The sequence below is a fragment of the Gambusia affinis genome, linkage group LG02 (assembly GCF_019740435.1).
Source record: "Gambusia affinis linkage group LG02, SWU_Gaff_1.0, whole genome shotgun sequence".
NCBI classification, from domain to species: Eukaryota; Metazoa; Chordata; class Actinopteri; order Cyprinodontiformes; family Poeciliidae; genus Gambusia; species Gambusia affinis.
The window spans coordinates 33,178,741-33,204,340 of NC_057869.1; the positions used below are offsets into that span (position 1 = coordinate 33,178,741).

Here is a 25,600-nt window from a genome sequence, read left to right on the forward strand (position 1 = left end):
ATCTATTGATTATGATTGTTTAATAATTGGTAACTTCAACATTCATATTGACAACCCCCAAGACAGAGGGGCAAAATAGCTATGTGATATTCTTGATAATTTTGGTCTAATTCAACATAAGAACCAGGTAACACACACTCAAAGACACACACTGGACCTGGTTAACAGTAAGGCTGCCCTTACAAAAAAATCCCACGAAAATCACATGTGGGTCACATTTTCCACATGTGGTCAAGTATTTTGTTCATGTGTTCAATGTTCCTTGCATCTTATGATCACATAATTCTCACATGTGCACCACATTTTTTTTCACATGTCAATATCATTACATTGCCTGTCATAACCATATTACATTTCTCAATATTTGCAAGTACTTGGCTGTGTTATTATAGCTATACAGTTAAGATATAGTTAATGAATGTACAACATATATATTCCTATTTTTGAAATGTTATACGTCAACAATGGAAGACATCTGACAAGTAAACACTGACATCCATCTGTAATGTAATTCAAGTTTGTTTTTTTTTACATTGAAATAATTTTAAAAAATTGGCCAGTGCATATTAAGCAACATGTCAGAAATAAAAATCGATGTTAATATGAGTTGGCACAAAAGATAATTTTGGTCAGTTCTCCTAAGGCAGACAGCAATACAAACATGACCTATTTTATGCAAAAAAACAAACATAAAGTTATAATAAAAACAGGATGCCCTAACAAAATACACAAACTGACTTATGCAGACTAAAAGTATACTAAAGTCTTATTGCATTTATAATACTCCTAACTAACCAAAGTGCTTCACAACAATTACAACATCATAGATATTTTGTAACTATGATATAATCATATATATAATATATATGTGATTAAAGACAATTAAGTGTGATAATATATATATATATATATATATATATATATATATATATATATATATATATATATATATATATATATATATATATATATATATATATATAATTTGTTGTGAAATACCACAAAAAATACTTGTACAAAACAAAATCGAAGTTATATATATGAAGCCTAGGCGCAAATTCAAACTGGAAGACTCTTTTAGCCACACCTGCATCATCCAACTGGAGCTTCCGGCTCATCACCGTGGATTGATCAACAGCGGTCCATGACTCGTCACGTCCAAGCCCCAACTGATAAGGACCGCCATTCATGGCGTCTTGCGCTTTCCAGCAGAGCTCAACCCACCTCCACTCCTTCACTACCACTCACTCGGCTATCCGGCCGCATCCTTCATCGCCTCCACCGCCAGTGCCGGATCCCGGGGGATGACGTTCCTTTCAGCGTATGGAATGCTCATCGCAAAGTTTGCAATGATCAATGTCCTCAGCCGGGGCCCGAGCGTCAAAGATTTAATTCATGCTGTTAATAAACTTTTCCAATGGTTTCCCTTTTCTCTGTCTGAGTCTCTCCAGATATATATATATGTGTGTGTGTGTGTGTTTGTGTGATCACATGAGGTGTGATTTCACCACGAAACGTTCCAAAATCACACGTATACATGTGCTTTCACATATGATTCACATCTTTCACACATCATTCACAGGAAAAAGTTGTGTGAATCACATGTGTGCTTTTCATATGGTCACATGTGAAAGTCACATGGAATTTCCATGGGATTTTTTTGTAAGGGTGTGATTATTTCCAATGTCTCTGTAACTGATGTCGCCTTGTTGCATCACTTCCTGTTATCTTTGAAAACACCATTAGCCAAAAAGCTACTATCACAAAACGTTCTTTCACCGTGAATACAGCAGAAACATTTAATCAAATCCACTCTTCTTCCTCGGCCTTAAGTTGTAATGACGTAGGTAAGTTGGTATATAGCTTTCATTCTAAAATTTCAGATATCATTGATTCCATTACTCCCATTAAAGTGAAGTCTGTGTCTGGTCGGATAAAGTCTGAGTGGAGAAATGCACAAACAGATCTGCAAGACAACTCGGCCGTAGAGCCAAATGTAAATGGCGTAAAACTAAACTTCACATTTATTATAAAATCTACAAAGATAGACTCCGTAGCTATCACTCAACACTGAAACATGGAAGAGAAATGTTCTTTGTAGATATCATAAGTAAAAACATTAACCAAGCTTGAGCTTTAATTGCAACAAAGCTCAAGCATGTCTCAAGTTGACAGGCTCACAAAACCTCCTATGATGTTACCTCCTGAATTTCAATCCAATGCCGCCTGCAACCAATTTGCCAGCTTTTTTGAAGAGAAATAAAAAAAAAATCTGAAGTTTAATCTGGACATCCACTATAAAGCCAGTACCAATGTTGTACCCAAACATAACAAATACAGGAAAAATGACCCAATTTCAACTACGTAATTCTAAAGTTTTTGAAGAAATTATAGGTCAATTAAGCCAAAACCTGGTGGTAGTGATGGACTCTGACCTGAACATTCAGAGCCACATAAAGACAGTTACAAAGTCAGCCTTCTATCACCTGAAGAACATTTCCAGGATTAAAGGACTAATGTCAGATCTAGAGAAACTCATCCATGCGTTTATCTTCAGTCGTATTATAGATTATTGTAAGAGCGTCTTCACAGGTCTGCCTAAAAAAAACCAGACAGCTGCAGCTGATCCAGAATGCTGCTGCTGGAGTTCTGACTAAAACCAGGAAGTTAGAGCACATAACACCAGTTTTAAAGTCCCTCCACTGGCTCCCTGTAGCTCAAAGAATAGACTTTAAAATACTGTTGATTTTATCTAAATCACTGGACGGCTCAGCACCACTATACCTTAAAAATCTGTTGTTGTATCAACCTTCTAGATCTCTCAGGTTCTGGTTCTGGTTCTGCTCTCCATCCAGAACCAGAACCATACATGGAGAAGCAGCATTCAGCTTCAATGCACCACAAATCTGGAACATTTGGAACATCAGAAAACTGTAAAACAGATTTCTGGAAGTCTTATCCTTTTATCAGTGTGTTCTGTTATAGCTCATTATGGCTGAGTTCCATTAAATCTTGACTAAAAACCCAGCAGTTTAGAGTTTTATTGGAAACATAATAAATAAAACCTTGATCAATATATTTGATGTGTTTAATTTTGGTGAAGGAGCTCATAAAATTTTATATTTGTGTAATTGTTGACTGTATTGTGTTTTCTTTATAACTTTGTCATTTTGTGGTTTTTATTATGCAAATCACCTTGAACTTGATTTATTGATTAATTGATAACCTAGACAGTTATTGATTGTACTAAGTGCCTGAAAATTACACAATATTCACCCCTTAAAGCAGTGTGCTCCAAAATCTTTTGTTTCCTGTCAAATGAAAAAGCAATGGAAATTTCTGGATGTAACATAAGAGCTAAATGGGCCATAAAATTGTGCAGACAGGTGCTATTTTGAAAGGCTTACATAGAATGTAGTTTGCATTCAGTGTATCTTGGACATTTGCAGGATTTTATTTTTGATAAGGAGATTGTCCACATACAATATGTATGAACGGAGGGTATTGACGTGAGATTTGCAGAGGTTCTGACCTGGAAGCTCGGAAAACCTGCTGATGAGGAACATTGCAAGTGAGGACAGCCCAGCTCCTTAGATACATTAGACCAATCAGTTTCAACACATTAAAGGCAGGAAGGCATGGAGAGAAAAAGGCTCCCATCCTGAAGAAAGACACACGCACAAACACACACAGCATTATAAAACAGGCATTACACTTAGAGGGCCATGGTTTCACTTCATTATCTGTGTAGTTATGAGTTTATATCTCCTGAAATTGGCAAAAAGAAATATATCCAGGCCAGGCACTTGGGTGAAATGAGGTTTTTAGGGGGTCATATTCTTTTAAACAGGGTCACAGTCACAACTGACACTCTATTAGTTCTATATCAGATTATTTTTACTATGGTTACAAATAATCGTTCAAACTTACCAGATCATTCCTTGGTTGTAGATCAAGTGTAGGACATTTTCAGCTATTTTAAATTCTCCATATTCAGGCTGCAAAAACATATCAAAAGTTTATTTTAATGGCATTACATGTGTTTCTGTAAACATTTAAAACTGGCTGATTTTTTAGGCTGGGAAATTAACACTTCAATACAGTTTGGGAAGAAGTTAGATGAAGCAAATCCATCAGTCGCTGTCCTTTTATCAGTGTTTTCTGTTATAGCTCATTTTAAATCTGGAGTCCCTGAATATGCCTGGAGTGATTTTTCAAATCTGGTTCAGGCTGAATGGTTTAGTTTATTATACACCCAATTTTCATTGACAGAAACAGAAACAGCCGTTAAGCCATGGAAGAAATACACTTTAGCTAAAACCCATTAGTTATCTTCACAAGCATATTGGCATCATCAAGACAGGGGCAAAAAGTCAGGTGTGGACTTTATCTTGAATAGACACACCACACGGATCCATACAAACTAGGGAGGTTCCGATCAGGTTTTTTGGTGCCGATCCGATACCGATCACCCATGAGGCCAATCTCTGCCAATCACCTGGATTGGCTGTTAATTTTTCGCTTTAGGTATAAATACTGCTATGTGATCTGGCAAAAATGGAGAAATGACCTGGCAATAAATTCACCTAATTTAGACATAATATTACAAAATATTTGCAGGCACAGTGCAGCATTTATTCAGTCAAAAGGACAACTGAAAAACCTGCAATCAGTAAAATAATATTTAACAGTAAGGTTCTCAGTACCATAAATTATGCATAAGTCAAATGAATCTCACAACACTGCTTATATCAAATAATTCAAGAAAAAAAGAAATATTCATTCAGAGTCAAGTGCAGGTTGCACCAAAATAAACCAAGTACACCTCGGACGGTCCATCCCAGCCCCTTTCTGTTTGCTACAGTGAGGTCCTTCTCAAATAAACAATACTGAATCAAAACTTCCTGAGAGCATGGCTGGCTGATTAATGCTGGCTGTGGTTGGCTGATTGTGACTGAGCGGAATAATTGTGCAGAACGCAGGGAGGAGGCATCAATTATTTTTTCAGAGATTATGTATCTCATGCTGTTACGTAGTGAAAGTTGTAATATATATGTAAAATCTTTTTTTGTCTAAGTTACCTGTTGCAGCTTTAAGCAGACGTTCGGGGTGAGAGTTCACTGTGGGTGGAGCTGTGGTGTGTTATGGTCCTCTGGCCATTCCGTACCAGAGGCGGGTTATGTACATGTATGGTTTCCGGTAGAGGGCACGTCAATAAAATATGCCTGCTAGCTAAAGACAAGCTGTTGTCAGAGTCCTCAATTAATGGTCTACAAATTACTACATGGTGTCAGAAGTAGTGACTCTTCAACGTTATGCTGCATTCCCAATGCATTCGCAACTAACATCAAGATAACTGCGCAGGGGAGATCGTCATATTCACAATGTCCAATACTGAGAGGGAACGCGCTAACTCTGCTGCAGCTAGCAATGTTGGAGAGGAGTTTCGCCTAAGCCCGCCAGAAAAGTTTGACTGCAGAGATGTCCAAAACTAGCCCAAATGGGGTACAGGATCGTGTTGGGGCTAGACAAAAGGGAAGAGGCATTTCAAGTGAATATGTTGATATATTCAATGGGAGATGAATCCGAGGAAATTCTTAATGCGTCAGAGCTAACGTCTGCAGACAAGTTCAACTACAAAAAAGTAAGAGTGCTTTGATGAACATTGTATTAGAGAACACAATATAATTTTTGAAAGGGCAAAGTTTAACATGCGTAAACAAGAACCGGGAAAAATTGGCAAGAGCTTTATCACCGCGGTTCACAAACAGGCGGATTATTGTAAACTCGGGGCTCTCAGAGATGAACTGATCCGCGATCGCATTGTTGTCGGCATAAGAGATGCCACGCTCTCCGAGAAGTTGCAGATGGATGGAAAACTGACCCTGACTACAGGTGTAACACGGGTCAGACAGAGTGAAACTATGAAACAACAACAGGGTTGGCTGCGCGGTGCGACTGGCCCTGTATCCATTAAGGAACCCAGTGAAGACATGCATGCGCTTTCACTTGCACGCAAGACAGAGTGCAGTGCACAACAGAGACCAAAACCGAACAGGTATGCAATGTCGTCTGCCTGTTATAAATGTGGGAGGGCTCCATCATACAATTGGAAAGACTGCCCTGCCAAAGAGGCTGAATGCAGGAAATATCACAAACGAGAACACTTTGCTGCTATCTGCAAGTCTAAGCAGCCTGTACACAAGATGACAGAGGAAGAGGGACAGTCTGTTCTTAGGTGAGGTAAAGTCAGACAGCAATGGCTGGTACTCAGACATCAAATTAAATGGGGAAGTAGTTTCCTTTAAACTAGATACAGGGGCAGCAGTGTCCGCCATTCCTAGCAGACTGTATAGCTACAGAAGGGACGGCCCTCTATTGCACACCCACAAAGAGCTGCATGGCCCAAATAATACCAGACTATTGGTGGTAGGTCAGTTTCAATTCAGCCTTGAAAGCAAGGACAGAATGTCCACTCAGTCAGTGTTCGTCATTGATAGCTTGGCTAGGCCACTGCTGGGTTTACTGGCACTTACAGAACTATGGCTTGTGGAGCAAATGGAAAAAATTGACACACTGGAGGAGAAAGGGGACCCGGGGAGAAAATTCAAAAAGAAATTCCCAAAGGTGTTTACAGGATTAGGGAGACTGGAAGGTGACTATCGTATCTGGCTAAGAGACAATGCGGTCCCCTATGCCCTTACAACCCCTCGTCGTGTGCCAATACCCTTAACTGCAAAAGTCAAGGAGGAACTAAAAAAGAATGGAGGAAATGGGGGTCATCTCCACGATAGAGAAGCCTACTGACTGGTGTGCAGGGATAGTGGTAGTCCCAAAACCCAATGGCAAAATTAGACTTTGTGTCGACCTTACCAAGCTTAATGAAAGTGTGTGCAGAGAAAAACATATCTTGCCCTCTGTGGACCAGTCATTAGCACAGCTGAATGGTGCAAAAATATTTCACAAAATTGGATGCACGGAGTGGCTTTTGGCAGATTCCATTGGCACAAGAAAGTAGGGAACTAACAACATTCATTACTCCCTTTGGCAGTTTCTGCTTCAATGTGCTACCCTTTGGGATAAATTCGGGTCCAGAATATTTTCAGACATATGTCCCAGCTCTTAGCCGGTGTTGAAGGTGTTATATGCCATGCAGATGATGTCCTTGTCCTAACACCAAATGAGAAATGCATCTTTGCACAGTCGGAAGTTCTGTTTGTAGGACATAAAGTCAGTGCAGCAGGCATTGAACCAGACCCTGAGAAAATCAGAGCGATTACAGACATGCCTGTCCCACAGAACGGGTTATTTTTCCATTCTATTTTTCGGGTTATTTGTTTAGCTTACTGACCATGATGCTCTTCCAGGTGAGTGTTGGTAGCTGTGCGCTGCTTTACATGCTATCTGGCCGCTTCGGATGTCCCTTCAATGTAGCCAAACGCAGTCAAATGTTTGTTTTTTAAATGTCATATTAGATACGTTGTGTCGATGCATTTTGATGTGCTTCACCCCCGAGGTATTTCTTCGACGGAACACGCAAACTTCCCCATTCCCTCTCAGAGCGTTATAGTTCCTCATCACAATTCTTAGGATTTGAAGGAAAGAGGAGACTAGCTGCACATGCAGACTGCGAAATGAGATGCAGGTAATCAGTTTGTGTGATCGGCAACAAGAGACAGTGATTGGCAATCACCAATCATACACTTTTTCATGGAAATCGGCCGATTATGATCAGTGGCCGATCGATTGGCACACCTCTAGTACAAACATTAAAGATCTATAATTGTGATGGCCCTGCTGTGCGGTCCGGTATGAATGTGTGCTATGCTGCCAATTAACCTATCAATTAAGGTCCTCTAAGTGGGAAGTGCTTCCATCATCCGGCCACCTGGGTGGTATTTAAGGAGCGCCGTTCCATTCACGACAGGTTCTCGTCCTCCGCAAGCTCGTCGCCATCCAGACCAGACCAGGTTGGGGTCCGGACTTCCTGGTGTGGAGGGACCAGTCATGATCGCCCCATCCGAGCTACCATCTGATGCCGACGCCTAGACCATTTCTTGATTCTTTTTTAAAAAATGCCTTTTATAGGCTTAAAGCACTGCCTGTTTCCGTGTCCCCCCAGTTTTTTGTTGCGACCAGTCGAGCCGGGTCGTAACAATAATCAATTGATCAACTTTCCCGACCACTCAGGTTTTCTGATCTGCTCTGCTCTACATCCACTGAATCCGTGGATTCAGTGGATGTAGTGGATGTAGTGCATCTCCAATTATGGAGATGCAGTGTTCAGTTTTTATGCTCCTATGATCTGGAGCAAACTTCCACGAAAATGTAAAACTGCTGAAACCCTGAGTTCTTCAAGGTTAAAAGCCAATTTGTTTAGAGTTGCCTTTTATTAATAACAGGAAAATAATTCATTCTGGTGAGGATTCCAACTTTTCATTACTTCTTTTTATTTTGCCACTGTAATGTAATGCTTCTTTTTTGTTTGCTAATAGTGTTAGGTTTTTATCACATAAAGCACTTCTAACTAGTTTGTTGCCGAAATGTTCTATGCAAAAAAAACTAGATTTCACTTACCAACCACCATCAGGGTTTGCCTGCTGTCTGTGTATCTTGAGATATGCATTTTAAAGTTCTTAAGAAAAACCTTCTGCACACGCCTGCATATTGCTTCTTTCACAAACCTACAGTTTTAGAGCTTTTTCAACCAGTCATTTTGTGAATGCTGTCAAACTATTTTGTTCCACTTTCTCTCTATAAGCCCTTCTCACTATGTTAAACAATTCTTTGACAAATATTTACTTTTTCATGCTTTTTACTATTTCAGCTATTCAACTATCAAAATATTCAGCTCATTAAGGACATTAAGGACTTTATGCAGTATCACTGCATAAAGTTTAGCTGGCAAAGCAAGTTCTTTTATGTATGCATATGCACATATATGTATGCATATATACATACATATAACATTTTTTGTCTTACAAGATTATCTATTGTGTGTAAGTAATGCAGTTTGTTACATACATGAATCGGAAATTTGGTACCGTCTCTGAAAAGAATGTTCTTTCTTTCTTTGAAGATCCAAGTTGCTCCACTGAATGTGGCAGCTTTCACTGAGAAGATACGCTGAGGATATGAAGAGATGTACAGTTCGCTCATCATCTCACCGTTTTAAGACATCGACCTCTGCTGTCGATCAAACACACTTTCAGGTCTCCTCATTACTTAGCAACCCCAAGACACCTGGTCTATCTGCCAATTCCATGCAGTGCATCTCGGCCTGGAAATTTTCAAACCTCCAAAACTTCCTGATGTCGGTTATAATGTGCAACGTTGCACCGGCGTCCCACAGACCTCTCTTTTTGATGTCATCCATTTGCGTGACATCATCACTCACCCTGAAAGCATACTCTTTGTCGGCACTAGTCTCTTCGGCAACTTTGCGTGCATTTTCTTACTGTTTTTCCCGCCTGCAGGTTCTGTTGCTGTGACTGTGATTCTTAAAGTGACTGCACCACTCCTTCAGCTGGCAGGTTCTGCTTGTGGGGCCTTTCATCAAGCATTTGAAGCACACAATCTCAGAACTTCTTGCTCCAGGATTATTCATACTACCGTAGGTGTAAATTTTGTGCCTTGTGCTTTCCTCACACTGTCTTCAAATACAGTCGCACACGTAATTTCAATGTCTTCATAACTTCTGAGTGTTTTGAATCTCTGTCACCACCTGTAAGTCCCTTCATTCCCTCACTAGATGTCCTCAGGGAGCAGGATGGGAGCAGAGCCTCTCTGAGGTTCTCCCGCACACCTGCGATTCATCTTCCTACATTAGGTGGAGCATACAAAGAGCCCGCTGCCGGTCCTCCGACGCCAGAGTGTTTGCCTATGTGGTAACTCCAGCCCCTGAGAGTCTCAGGTCTTCATCTGAATCTTTTGAGTTTAGAACTCACCTGCGTTCCTGCTCTGCCCTACTAGGTATGCTTCTACTCGGGATTCCACCCAGATCATGGTTTCCCCCCTCTGGTTCCAAGCGACTCCCCACAGTGGTCTTGCCCCAGCTGGTCCCTGCTCCACCACAGCTCTACCCAAGCCTGCTCCGCCCCTTTCCCTCTTCCATGTTTCATTGGGACAAATTGATTGAGATTAGCGCATCTCGCCACCCGTCGCGTGCCACTGGGACCTTCTCACCTCGGCAACCCTCCTCTTCACCCTCCTCTTGCCCCTCCCTGGCAGATCGCCCTGCCTGCATGAGTAAGTGGCACCATCCTGCCTCAGCACCCCGCTGGACTCACGTCTCTCTTTTGTCCCCAGTGTTCTGAGCCAGCCTCCCAGTGTGGGTTTTGTTTCTGTCCTGGACACCTGCATTATCACTGTTGCAACTTGTAAATAAAGCTAAAGAACTGTTCTGATCTCCTGCCGGTGTTTCTGCTTGTGGGTTAAACAGATTCCCAAAAGCCTGACACTGAGTTTAGTCTGAAACTCTGCAAAAGTTAGCTTATCACCATCTTCACTTTGAGTGAAGACGGGTTGGCGATCAGAAGTCCATCGTTCAAATCCTCACCTACAATTCCTAAAGTAGTGATTGCGATCAGCTGTGTCAATATACTCAGTCATCAAGTCACTGGTCGATTTCTGCAGTGAGGTCAGCTCAGTATCCAGGTTGATCCCCCTCGCCTTCCCTTTACAGCCATGATGTGCCAGCAGGATTCCAATTGCTGCATGCTCGTCTGCTGCAGCATGCATGATAAGTGATAAACTCTTGTCATCCAAAAACTGAATAAGCTCTGCATAAGCTTCTGCATTTTTATTTGTGTCTTCTTCATTCTCATCAGTAAGGCTGGTCAAATTTGTATCCTTCAGCCCTTGTAATACAAGTCAACGTTGTTTCCCATAATTCACAATTCTTCTCGTCTCCATCTCCATCGTCTTAACCAGCGACTATGTGCCATGTCCTTTTCTTTTCTGTTCATCTTCCTTATTGGCTAAAACAACAGGTGCTCATATTCCGTCGCAACATTCACCTGTTTGTTAATTGATGGCCAAACTGTTCACCCATTCTGCGCCTGTAACTTGTTAGCAGGTTCACTTTTGGCACGGCGTTAAATGTGATGCGCATGAGACACAGTTTGGCTTCATGTTGTTCTTCCTTTGTTTGAAGGGTACACAACTTTTATTTTACACAGGTGTGTTAAATTAGACTGGTCACGTAATGTGACGTAGAATAATCCAATAATTAAACAAAAATAAACAAATGAGACCACAAAATCATTCACAATGTCAACAGTATGCATATGTGAATATATACAAATATGCATGTACATACATATGTATGTACATGCATATTTACATATGCATTTTACATATGCAAATATGGATGCATATTTACATATATGTATGTACATACACACATATACACTCACCGGTCACTTTATTAGGTACACCTATCCAACTGCTCATTAATGTGAATGTCAAATCAGCCAATCACATGGCAGCAACTCAATGCATTTAGTTATGTGGACATGGCCAAGACAGTCTGCTGCAGTTCAAACTGAGTGTTAGAATGGGGAAAAAAGGTGATTTAAGTGACTTTGAATGTGGCATGGTAGTTGATGCCAGACTGGCTCGTCTGAGCATTTCAAAAACTGCTGATCTAATAGGATTTTTATGCACAACCAGCTCTAGGGTTTACAGAGAATGGTCCGAAAAAGAGAAATCATCCAATGAGTGGCAATTCTGTGGGCACAAATGCCTTGTTGATGTCAGAGGTCAGAGGAGAATGGCTAGACTTCAAGCTGATAGAAGAGCAAAATACACAACCGAGGTATGCAGAAGAGCATCTACGAACGCACAACATGTCAAACCTTGAGGCGGATGGGCTGCAGCAGCAGAAAACCATACCAGTTGCCACTCCTGTCAGCTAAGAACAGGAAACTGAGGCTACAATTCTCACTCGCTCACCAAAATTTGACAATAGAAGATTGGAGAAACATTGCATAATCTGATCAGTCTCGATTTCTGCTGCGACATTCAGATGGCAGGGTCAGAATTTGCAGTCAACAACATTAAAGCATCGATTCATAGTGCCGTGTATCAATGGTTCAGGGTGGTGGCAGTGATGCAGTGGTGTGGGGGATATTTTTCTGGCACACTTTGGGCCCATTAGTACCCAATTCTGAGTATTGTTGATGACCATGTTCATTCCAATGACCACATTGTAACCATCTTCTGATGGCTACTTCCAGCAGGATAACATGTCATGTCATAAAGCAGGAATAATCTCAGACTGGTTTCTTGAACAGTGAGTTCATTGAACTCAAATGGCCTCCACAGTCACCAGATCTCAATCCAATAGAGAACCTTTGGGATGTGATGGAATGAGAGATTTGTATTATGGATATGCAGCTGACAAATTTGTGTTATGCCATTATGTCATCCTGACAGAACAGGACTTATTGATGGAGCTGACATGAAGAGATGTCTTCATGCATAAAGAGAGGAAGATTTTGGCTATTAAGGAATATAAAACAACTTGAGTATTATGTACTTCATTTTCCAATATGTGGCACAGTTACGGCCACATTTGAAGAGGTTTGGAATGGTCTAAATGTAATGATTCATGTTCTGTCCGTCCATGCTGAGCCTAATCATTCATTCAGTTCACCTGCCAGGCCTGATTGCTTTCCTGTTCCACCTGGTCCCCGCCCTACTTAAACACCACTCAGTCTCTGCCTCCTTGCCAGATTATCGACAGCCACGAGCCAGTAGTAATCCAGCGTTTTTCTTCCAAGCCTTCTATGTTTCTTGACCCCTTTCTGTCCACGGATTGACCCCCCTTGCCAAGCCCTTGTCGGATCTCATCTATTCTGGATTACTGGACCCTGACCCAAGCTTTGCCTCACGACCACCGAGTATCGCCTGCCCCTCAAGCGAAGTTTGCTCTCTCTGCCTACCCGTGTATGACCTTTGCCTGATCTTCGTCTTCCTCCCTGTGTGCTGCCAACTGGATCTCCTTGTGGAGAGTATCTTTGGATCCACAGCAACCAATTCTACCTTTTGTTTTCAGCTCCACCCGTTCTCTGCATGACAGTGCGGTGTTTGATGACCATTCCCTGAGCAGCGACCAGTGTCTGAATATTTTATTAAACTTGTTTTTTCTTTCTAACTCCTGTGTGTGGTTGAATTTCCGGGTCCCCACTGAGTGTCCTTACACTAAATTTGGTTTCTTGCTTCAGTAAAAGTATTCACTTTCAATACACAAAATTGCCCCTTACAATTGCTTATTAATAGGCTAATAGATAAATAAACAGCTACCACTCACTCCCTATGTCTGTACACTTCATAAGCTAAACATTTTTGTCTTCAAGATCACTCCATACTGATGTTGATGTCAGGGCTGAACAGGACCTCAGTAATACCAGGCCTCTTTATGTTGCATTTTTTGCATAGTTTTAGTCAGTGGCTTGTACAATTGTAACATCATAATGGTGGATTAAATGGGTAAACCCCCTCTAAAGACCCAGGTACCAAATGCATGACACACTATTGACAACCCAATGTTGTAGGTACCCCATTAACTGGCCTGCCTTCTGATGGGGTACATTTGTGTGCAAGAGAATAATTGCGTATGCAAGAGTGGTCTGTGTGCGAGATCTTAAAAAACTTAGAAAGTACTTTAAAACAACTTACAAATTTGCTTTCTAAGTCCCAGCAGCAGCAGTCACTCAGATACCGAACCACCAGACCCCTGATAAAGTCAATGAGCAAGATGCTGGCCACTGTGAAGATCATGTCAATAATAGAAAGCTTCAACATCTCCTGAAAACAGATGAACATGTAGATATTATTTTACTGCTGAATTTTATGCAAAAAATAGTGGGCCAAGCATAACAGTTCTGTTGCTGTTGAATTCAGATTTTTCTTGTACAGATTTCTAGGTGTATCAAAGACATCCACAAGTGTGTGTATTTGTATGTTTGTGAAACCTGTCCAACATAGGTCTCCCAGCACTGGTCCTGTTGAGATCGTGCATTTTTCTCAAAAGGAATTGTCTGGTTGTATGCAGTAATCAAGCTGCTCCTGTTGTGGATGAAATTGATTGCTGTGCTGATGGTTGCCATGGTACTGTTGTGATGCTCAGACACAGAGATCCTTGATACTTGGGCAGAGAGACTGGATATGGTGGAGCTGGTGTTAGTCCAGTTACTTGAACTCACATGAGGCTGAAAGAGAAATATTATATAGTCAGAACAAAGATGAAATGATTGTTTTGTGTAGCAGAGAGTTCCTGCATGGATGCTGTCCAGGGCGAACACTTTTTTATCCAAAATATATTATAAACTACACAATAGGAAATGCAACATCTTTTCTGAGGGGTTGAGGGACTGTATGCTTAGAGCCTTTTTGTGATGTAGGATCCTGCTGTCAGGATTTTGGACAGTTTTTGGATTTGTTTGTACCATCATTCTCACCATTAAAACCATCATTTCTCCTCTCATCCTGAGCCTGCTGCGTTTTCCCTCACCACCATTCACCATCACTTTATGACAGAAGGACCCGACCAGACCAAAGTGAGGTAACGCTGCAACATGGATCCAGCAGGATTACAAAAAACAATAAGGGACTATGCCGAGGAGGTGGCAAAACCATATAACGCCCATCAGCGCCTTAACATTTCCACACGCATGGTGTTGGACTACTGGCTCCCACAACTTCCGCAGCTAGGGCTGGGGAGTTGCAGCAGGAGGCAGAGTGGCTTGGGAGGCAGAAGGTTACCTTTCAGCACAGCAATTGATGTCAGGTGTTCCCAGACTATCTTTCCGCCAGCCCAGCCCCAGCGTCTCCCGTTCTAGCCGGTGTTCCAGCCAAGTCAGCTCCAGCCCTAGCTTCCTCCACACCTCCTGTCACCGCAGCAGCAGTTTTTCCACCCCTCACCACTGCGGTAGCCGGCACTCCAGAGACGGCTGCAGAACCCGTGTCTCCGGAGCCAGTGCTACCTTCAGCTGCGGCTCCTGCTTCTCCACCTCTCACCGCCGCTGCTGTCTCTGCGCCTCCAGCTGCCGTAAGTGGGTTATCGGCCCCAGTTAGTGGGTTATCGGCCCCAGTTAGTGGGTTATCGGCCCCAGTTAGTGGGTTATCGGCCCCAGTAAGTGGGTTATCGGCCCCAGTTAGTGGGTTATTGGCCCCAGTTAGTGGGTTATCGGCCCCAGTTAGTGGGTTATCGGCCCCAGTTAGTGGGTTTTTTGTTCCCTCGTTGTTTCACAGTGTTTCTTTAGAGCTTCCTAGCATCCCCTCCGAGCCCTCGAAGTTATAATATTCCAATAACTTTTGGAATATTATTTCACCATTAAGCATTAATTTTTTCATCTGGTTCCACCGCATTTCCCAGAGACTCCTCGTCACCCTCAGCGCCACGGACGCCCGCCGGACCTCCTCCGCAGTACCCGCCTTCGGCACCGCGGACAGACTAAGGACCTCCCCCACAGGTTCCACCTCCTGTGCCTCCGCCCACCTTGTGGGTTGTTTTTTGTTGTTTTTGGACTCTGGCCTCCCGTCCAGCGCCCCTACGCCCGCCCTTGTTGTGTTTTTTGTTTTGGGTGTCTTGGAGCACCCAAAACCCTTGGAGTGTTTTTCTGTGTATTTATTTCGAGTTTCTGTGTCTGAGTCTCCGTGTTGTCCTGTCTCCCCTTGATTATTCCCAGGTGTGTCTCATTCCCTGATTACCTCTCGTGCATTTAGTATCACCTGCGTCTCTGTGTCTTTGTCGGGTCCTTGTCGTTTGCACCAGTCAGGTTTTCATGTGTTCTTGTCCATTTATGTAGCCTGTTGCTACTAGTGCTGAGCTCTAGCTTTCTGCTCAACTATGCTGCCAGGTTTTTGGACTTTTGGAATATTATTTCACCATTAAACATTCTTTTTTCATCTCATCCTGGTTCCACCGTGTTTTCCTCACCACCTCACACCCGCAATTCATGACAATTTTCATATGAGTGAGAGGCATCTGAAGAGAGTCATCAGCACGCTGGTGTTCTGAATATCTGTGCTACCCAACAATCAACCCTTGTGGAAGGATGCATAGGAAAATCTGACTTTGGCACAGATCAGCAGATTTTCATACTATAAGCACATCTAGACATTTATGTCGGTTTTACCTTTCAAAAACCGCTATCGTTATGTTTACAAAACCATAGCAGTTAGTAAATATAATTGGAAATCATTCTTTAAGTGACGAGATTTAAGTGTCGCTTAGCAGGTGTATGTAGCATTTAAAAAAATAATGATGAATGACAAAAACTTTCCTAAAACCACCAGTTTGCTTCATGTGAATATCTTGGTAAACTACAGATTGGCGACCTGTCCAGCATCAGAATATCCTTCGGTAGTGCAGGTAGTATCAAAACACTACAATATCTGAATTTCTAACAATAAGTTAGAAAGAATCAAACCAGTGACGTGCGGTCAGGGGAGGCAGGTGAGGCAGTGCCTCACGAGCCATCATGGAAAGAAAGAAAATATATAATCATAAAGTAATTTAAATTGTTATATTCATCCGGTGGTTTGTACTAAAACATATTTATTTTTCATGTAGCTTCACCAATTTCGATTTTTATTTGTTCAAAATCGCTGAATTTTCTTATTTTCCCATTCAAATGCTTGGAAGCGATGCCGGTGAGGCAGCAGCGAGCTCTGCCTCACCTTGGATTGCGCAACCCCTGGCTCTGCGCTGGCTGCTAAGCGGAGAGAGCATGTTGCTGTACGGCGTCAATAAAATGGTTTAAACTAATTTAATATGTGAACTTATTTCCAATAATTTAGCTTATGTATATAATGTACAGTGCTTTTTGTCAACTGTGTTTGTGTAACGTGTTTCGTGTAATGAGCGATTATAAACGGCAGAGAACAGGTTCGAGGTGAGGCAGGCAGTTCTCTTGCCTCATGGCAGGGGGCGCTCAAGATCCCAGACGTTCGTCTTGTTCACTCCTCAACTGCCGAGTAAGTGACAGCGAGCTAGCCTGCATTGTGTTTTTTTAAGGAAATGTGTGTTTTGTGAGCTACAGTTTGTATGTGTAAGGATGCAGAAGTGAAACATAACCTGTAACCTGCTGTCAATCTATGCATCTATTTGCAAATCTGATTCTGATGACGTCAGTGCCTCACCAGCTATGAACCTCACCGCACGTCACTGAATCAAACGGTATCACACATGGAAAACAAAGTTTTTATTGAAATTAAACACAGACATTTGATCCCCATCAACTTTGACTTGCACATTAATAAGTTGTTTTGCAGTCTTCATAGCGCACCATAAAAATGTGTTGACCGAACTGCACAGGTCACAGCACCTGAAACAACAGGGTAAAACTTAATATGCTGCTTCTTAAATATATATGTACATATATATATACAGAAGGCGACTATCTTTATGTAACAGTGTTTAGGTTTAAGTTATATATTCCCACTTGCTTTATATGTATCAGTGCAATGGGGAAATCACGCCCCCTCTCTGTGTGGCTGGTTATATGTTGCTGTAGCAACATATAACCAGTTTGTGAAAGTTGCACAAGAGGTGAGTTGCATTCTTCAGCAGACAGTAGAAAATTGTTAGGAACATAATAAAACATAAGTTTTATTAACTTAGACAAATAGTGTGTAATGACTATTTACTAGATGTGTGCCTGGCACCAATCTTTGTATTTTTATTTTTGTTAATATTGTAAAACACTTCATGTGCTAAGTTAAAAGCTAGTGTGCTGAGTGAAGCTGAGCCGTTGCACTGATTTGAACCCCTGATATGTTCTTGTTCAGAAAATAAACTGCCTGATCACCCAGAAACTCCTCGTCTTCATTAAAAAATCTACACAACGCAGAGTGGAGGGGTTACTTGGGCCGGCCTGGTACAGTGGAGTGAAGCAAAACCCTCTTACTTACACACAGCTTCAATCATGCTGGTTAAATAAAGAACGCGTTGTTAAACCAAAATATTTAAAAGGAGCAAAATAGTCCCTTTTAAATATGTTCATGTGTGTGATTTGATACTTCTATCGTGTTTGAAAACAGCGTATTTTGTTCACTTGATTGACGCCAAGCAATAGGGCTGTCATCTTTACAGTATAGTAACAACCTAAAGGGTTTTCAACCGCCGGTCATATAAACTTGAAACATGAAATAACAGAGCAGCTCAAGGAAAGCCAAGTATAAATAATTTAAATGGAGCTTACCGTAATCTTTGACGAAGTAAAACGGAATTTCCACAGGTAGGATGTATCGGTGAGGAAGCTGCTTGTGACAAAATGGTTCAGTGCATGTTCACCATTTGTCCCTTATTATTATTTTGATACATTTATTTTTGTAATGGGTTATAATGCTTAAATTTAAACATTAGTGCAACCTTGCTTCATTTACTATCCCGGGTTTGTTTGTGTTGATATTGTGTTGCGTTTTCCATCTATTTATATGTTTAGTTTAAAGCTACCACTTTTGAATTATTGGTTGAACTTGTTTATTTTGTTTCATAGTATATTCTTGGTATTTGTTTCTTTTTACTTACCATTCTCCCTTGTAGCTTTGCAGCAGGTCAGGAGTGTGGGAGTGGCCGGCCCAGTGTCTCCTGTTGAATGGCTGAATGATGTCACTGATTACCTCACTGGGATCTACCAATTAGAGGGTTTTCTAGTATTGCTTTGTTTGTGTTTCTTTAAAGTAACTTTTGAGTTATCTTGTTTGGCAGGGTTTATTTTGTACATTATTTCATTATGTTGAGTTTGTAAATTAGATTATTATTATTCTTGTTTCTGTTTAGACTTTGTCTTTGTTTCATTTTTACCTGTTTGATTGTGGCTTGGCCCACTTATGTGCAGCTGTGTTGCCAATTGGCTTTAAAAAAAAGAGTGTTTGTGGAAGCTCAAGAGAGAGCAGATGGTGTCAGAAGTGGGATCAGTGGTTACCATTTCTGCTTTTTGCTTATAGAGAGGTACCTCAAGCATCTACTGGGTTTTCTCCTTTTCAACTCTTGTATGGTCATACTGTTAGGGGTCCACTAGATGTCCTCAAAGAGGCTTGGGAGGGTGCCAGACCTGAAAAACAGTGTACATCACTTTCATATGTGTTGAAAATGAGGGACAAGCTTGAACAGTTCCAGGAACTGGCTCATAATCACCTAGTAGAAGCTCAGCAGCGCCAAAAGCAGAATTATGATAAAACAGCTCGTAGGAGGATCTTTAAGGAAGGACAAAAAGTGTTGCTTCTTTTGCCAACTACTGAAAGTAGCCTCTTAGCCAAGTGGCAGGGGCCTTTTATCATAAACAGAAAAGTAGGTCCCGTTACTTATGAGCTCAACATGCCAGATCGCCGTAAAAAACAACAAGTTTTTCATGTTAACATGTTGAAAGAGTGGATTGATCGGCCAGTTCCATCAATGCAGTTGTGGGCTCGAGCTGTAACTGATGAAGAGGAGCTTCAAGAGCAATTTCTTCCTTCTAACTTTGGGGAACAGCTTTTGCCAGATGTAAGCCATCTATCTCCGGAGCAGCAAGAGGAAATGTTGGCTATGTTGCCAAGGGAGCTTTTCAGCACAAAACCAGGCTACACCCATCTCATTAAGCATGACATACGTCTTCGCAGTCCCAGCCAACCACCTATCAGAGACGCATCTTTCAGAGTTCCAGCAAAGCTCATGCCTGCACTGAAACAAGAGGTGGAGGAAATGCTGACTATGGGGATTATAGAACCATCCAGAGGTGAGTGGTGTAGTCCTGTGGTGCTTGTTCCCAAGAAAAATGACTCAAGACAGAGATTTTGTGTTGATTTTTCAAAACTTAATGCAGTGTCTGTTTTTGATGCCTATCCAATGCCAAGAGTTGATGAACTTATTGAGCGGTTGGGGAATGCTAAGTACCTTACAACACTTGATCTCTGTAAAGGTTATTGGCAAGTTCCACTAACTGAGCCCTCCAGGGACTTGACTACTTTCAGGGTTCCTGGTGGACTTTATCGTTTCAGAACTATGCCTTTTGGACTTCATGGAGCTCCAGCTACATTCCAGAGGATGATGGACTTGATTTTAAAAGGAGCTGATGGCTATGCAGCAGCGTACATCGATGACATTGTGGTGTTCAGTGAGACATGGAAAGACCACCTGAAGCATCTGACAGATGTCCTACAAAGAATCAAAACAGCTGGATTAGTCATCAACCCTGGAAAGTGTCACATTGCAAAGACTGAGGTTGAATACTTGGGTTACGTCATTGGGGGTGGGGTTATCCGCCCTCAGGTGAGTAAGGTTGATAACCTTGCTGCTTGTCCTCCTCCTACAACTAAGAAAAAGTTGAGATCTTTTTTAGGTTTGGCTGGCTGGTACCGTCGGTTCATCCCCAACTTCTCCTCCAGATCAGCCATTCTTAGTGACTTGACACGTAAATCTTGCCCCAACAAGATTAAATGGACTCCAGAGTGTGAAGCTGCGTTTGCAGATCTGAAAAACTGTTTGTGTAATGAACCTGTGTTGCAGTGTCCAGATTTTTCACGCCCATTTACTGTACAAACTGACGCTTCAGGAGTGGGGTTAGGAGCTGTGTTGTTGCAAGGTGATGGAGGCGACCAGAGACCTGTGCAATACATAAGTCGGAAGCTCTTTCCCAGAGAAATGAGGTACTCTACAATAGAGAAAGAAGCCTTGGCAGTAAAATGGGCTCTTGACACTTTAAAGTATTATCTGCTAGGTGGTGAATTTGTGCTTGAGACAGACCATCGAGCTTTACAGTGGATGAACAGAATGAGAGAGACCAATGCAAGAATCACCAGATGGTACCTATCATTGCAACCGTACAGTTTTAAGATTCAGTATAAAGCTGGAAAAAAGAATGTTGTAGCGGATTTCCTTTCTCGTTCCTATGAAGACTGAGTGACTTAAGGGGGGGGGAATGTGACAAAGTGGTTCAGTGCATGTTCACCATTTGTCCCTTATTATTATTTTGATACATTTATTTTTGTAATGGGTTATAATGCTTAAATTTAAACATTAGTGCAACCTTGCTTCATTTACTATCCCGGGTTTGTTTGTGTTGATATTGTGTTGCGTTTTCCATCTATTTATATGTTTAGTTTAAAGCTACCACTTTTGAATTATTGGTTGAACTTGTTTATTTTGTTTCAAAGTATATTCTTGGTATTTGTGTTTCTTTTTACTTACCATTCTCCCTTGTAGCTTTGCAGCAGGTCAGGAGTGTGGGAGTGGCCGGCCCAGTGTCTCCTGTTGAATGGCTGAATGATGTCACTGATTACCTTGCTGGGATCTACCAATTAGAGGGTTTTCTAGTATTGCTTTGTTTGTGTTTCTTTAAAGTAACTTTTGAGTTATCTTGTTTGGCAGGGTTTATTTTGTACATTATTTCATTATGTTGAGTTTGTAAATTAGATTAATATTATTCTTGTTTCTGTTTAGATTTTGTCTTTGTTTCATTTTTACCTGTTTGATTGTGGCTTGGCCCACTTATGTGCAGCTGTGTTGCCAATTGGCTTTAAAAAAAAGAGTGTTTGTGGAAGCTCAAGAGAGAGCAGAGTATCCAACATGTGGGGTAACTTCTGCATGCGCACTATGACAAGGGAGGATGTACTGATGATGTCATAGCTCTGGACGCATAAGCTACTGGCTTCCATTGTTCATTCTCAGCTTGAAGAAGAATTGCTCCAAGTCCACTGTTTGAAGCATCTGTAGACAGTTTTATTTTTTTAGTTGGATCGTAGAAGGTGAGTACTGGTTCCGTAGTTAGATATTTTTTCAGTTTCTTCCATTCGTGTTCATGAACTTTTGTCCACTGGAATTGACTATCGTACAGGAGTCTGCGAATGTGTATCATCTTTGCATTCAAATTGGGAATGAATTTTCCAATAAAATTAATCGTCCCAAAGATGGGACAGGGCGCCCATTTTGTCGACAGGCGGTGGCATCTTCAAGATGGCTTTTATTTTATCTTCATCTGGTTGAACACTTTGGGCAGAAAGTTTGTCTCCAAGAAACATAATTTCTTTGACTCCAAATACATTTATTTTTATTGAGGTTCAGTCCATTTTTCCGTATGCGCTCCATGCGTTTCAATCTGTCATTGTGTTCTTGAGCTGTTGATCCCCAAATAATGATGTCATCAATGTAGACTCTCACTCCTTCCAAGCCTTCTATTATCCGCTTCATCGTTCTGTGGAATATTTCTAATGCCGATTTTATCCCAAAAGGAAGTCTTAGATAACAGTATCTTCCAAAAGGTGTGTTACAGGTACAATACTTGGTACTGCTTTCATCCAGCTTTACTTGCCAGAACCCTTGTGATGCATCCAACTTGGTGAACTATCTTGCTCCAGCCATCTCACTGATTATTTCCTCTCGAGTGGGTATTTGATAATGTTCTCTCCTGTTCTCATTTTGATCTTTTGGATCCATGCATATTCTTAATTATCCATTCTTCTTCTTTGTAATCACTATTGAATTCACCCAATCTGTGGGCTCTTCCACTTTCTGAATGACTCCCAATCTGGTCATTCTGTCCAACTCATTTTTCAACCCATCTCTCAGTGGTGCTGGAATACAGGTTGAATGCCCACTCTCAACTGAATCTTGTATGTGCAGGGTACAGTACCTAATCCTGGAAAGACATCCTCATAATCCTTAAACATTGCACAACAGGGTTATTAGATGCATTCAGTTCAGTGTTTATGTGATGTACTCTTTTCACCAGTCCAAGTTCTTCACAGGACGATCATCCTTTACAACTGAGCAGAACACAGGATGTTTCATTCCTTTAACTGTCACATTCAGCTGACTTGCCAATGCACTCAATTGATTGTCCATTATAGTCTCTTAGACCTGACTTTAATTCTTTTATATCAGACATGCTTATGAGATTAGCCTTAGCACATGAGTCCAACCTGAACTTAACTGTGGTTCCATTTATTAACAGAGGAATTGTCCATTTATCACCTCTGTCAACACGCTGCACTTTTTCTGACTCATTTTCACAGTTCACAACACCAATAAGGAATGTGTCACTTAGGTCAGCTTCATGTACTAAGTTTACACGATTCATCTTCTATTCCTCCTCCTCTTCTTCTTAAAGCATTGCTTTGCAAAATTATTATTTCCACGGCAATTTAAACACTGCTTATCATAAGCAGGACATTGTTTCCCTTTATGCCGTGATCCACAGGGCTTACCACTGACAACGGCTTCCTCTCGCAGCTGCCTTGTCTGTGCATGCCGATTCTTCTGGCAGGACACCACTCCTACTGCTGCTGCTCCGTCACTGAACTGTGAAGTAGTTCCCGTTGAAAGTTCAGAAAATGTCCTCACTTGCTGCAGAGACAGTTCGCTCGCCTGACACATCTTTACAGCTGCTTCCAGGGCTAGTTCCACTTCTCTCAGCAGTCTCTCTCTGAGCTTCCCATCACGTACACCAAGACGATCTGATCTCTGATCAAGTCCTTCTGCAGACCAAAATTGCATGACTGAGCTTTCACTTTCAGATCTGTCAGAAAGTTATCGAAGGGTTCATGCCGAGTCTGCATTTGGGAACGAAACACACATCTCTCATAGGATTCATTCTTCTTAGGTGAACAGTGAGCATCAAGTTTACTTAGCACAACATCCAACTTTTCTTTGTCTTCTGGTACATCAAATACAAATGTGTTTTGATGAAGAAAAACAGCCCCAAAGCATGATGCTGCCAACACCATGCTTCAGTGTAGGTATGGTGTTCTTTTGGTGATGAACAGTGTTGTTTTTGCACCAAATATACCTTTTGGAAATATGTCCAAAAAGTTCAACCTTGATTTCATCAGACCATAACACATTTTTCCACATGTGTTTGGGAGATTTCAGATGAGTTATTGCAAAACCCTAACCCTAAAAACCCACTTGTTTAGAATTGTATTAGAAACGTAATCAATTGCAAATTTTTTGATAGAATCTGACTTGACGTTGTGTTTTTATTGTTGATTCTATGTTGCATTGTGTTTTTGTGTTTGATTTGATGTAAAGCACTTTGAAATGTGCTATACTAATAAAATTTGATTGATTGATTGACTACTCCCAGGTTTCGGGCTGATCGCTGGTCTTTAGTTGTATTAACTGAAGCTGTGCACTGACTCTAGATCTATAACTCTAGATCTATAACTCTAGATCGTTCCTCTTTAGGTCCAAAAATAATAACTTCAGTTTTGTTTTTGTTCAGCTGGAGAAAGTTTTGGAACATCCACACATTTATCTGTCCTAAGCATCTGTTCAGTGATTGGATGGGGTCAAAGGTCACCTGGTGACATCGTAATGTAGAGCTGTGTGTCATCTGCATAGTTATGGTAGCTGATATTATTTCCTGTTATAACCTGAGCTAGTGGGAGCATATAGATATTGAATAAGAGCAGTTCTAGGATTGAACCTTGGGGTACCCCACATATGACCTTTGACCTCTTTGAGAAGTTTCCAATTGAAACAAAGAAATCCCTGTTCTTTATGTAAGATTCAAACCAGTTAATCTCTGGACCGGAGAGTCCGACCCAACTCTCCAGTCCATTCAGTAATATGTCCTGGTCAACACTGAGGTCCAACAGAACCAGAACCAGCACTGTGGTTCTCCTACATTCTGTATTTATATGGATGTCATTGAACACTTTGACTAGGCCAGTCTCTGTGCTGTGGTGACCATGGAAACCAGATTGGAAGGAGTCAAAGCAGTTGGTTATCATTAGGAAGCTATTTAACTGTTTACACACAACATTTTCAATAACTGTGCTGATGAATGGGAGGTCAGAGGTCAGAGATCGGCCTGTAATTCTGCAGTAGTGATTTGTCTCTAGATTGTTCTTTTTTATCAGTGGTTTGATTACTGCTGTTTTCAAAGCCTGGGGTAAAACGCCTGATGAGAGCGATGAGTTACTATTTGGATCAGATCAGTAGCAACAACAGGCAGGACTTTCTTAAAGAAATGTGAGGGTAGGACATCCAGACAGCAGGAACTGGAGCTGAGTTGACTTATAATTTCCTCTAGGGTTTTATAATTAAGTAGTTGAAATTGGGTCATTTTTCTTGTATTTGTTCTGTTTGGGTTCAGTGTTGGTTCTGACTTTATAGTGGATGTGCAGATTAATCCTCTGATTTTTTGAATTTTCTCTGAAAAGAAACTGGAAAACTGGTTGCAGGCGGCAATAGACTGAAATTCAGGTGGTAACGTGATAGGAGGGTTTGTGAGTCTGTCAACTGTTGCTAATAAAGCTGGAACATTGTTAATGCTCGTCAGGGATTGCAGGTGAGTGGTGGTGAGGCAAACGCTTGGGACCCAGGTAAAATGATGAAAAGACAATGAGAAATATCCAGAAAAAACACAGTCCAAACACAATCCAGGAAGCCAGGCAACATGACCAAGCAGACACCAAGGCTCGACGCCGGTAGCAACCGGTTAAACTGTGGAAGAGATGGACTGGGCACACAGACGACAATGACAAGAACACCAACTGAGACAAGGACCCCACAGAGACACAAGTGGCACTAAATACACAGGAGATAATCAGGGGATGAGACACACCTGGGAACTAATCAAAGGGAGACAGGACAACACGGAGACAT

At 41.5% G+C, this 25,600-nt stretch overlaps 1 protein-coding gene across 6 annotated transcripts in view; it reads right to left on the reverse strand.

The window, feature by feature from the left end:
- Positions 1–25,600, reverse strand: part of LOC122821268 (transmembrane channel-like protein 3) — a 73,255-nt gene that overhangs the window by 33,453 nt on the left and 14,202 nt on the right. For all 6 annotated transcript variants that reach the window (XM_044099055.1, XM_044099054.1, XM_044099063.1 and 3 more), the window contains 4 exons: positions 13,980–14,216; positions 13,684–13,812; positions 3,931–3,998; positions 3,533–3,661 (listed from right to left, as the gene is read on the reverse strand). In XM_044099055.1, the coding sequence (XP_043954990.1) occupies positions 3,533–3,661; positions 3,931–3,998; positions 13,684–13,812; positions 13,980–14,216 (563 nt within the window). The remainder of the gene's footprint in view (positions 1–3,532; positions 3,662–3,930; positions 3,999–13,683; positions 13,813–13,979; positions 14,217–25,600) is intronic.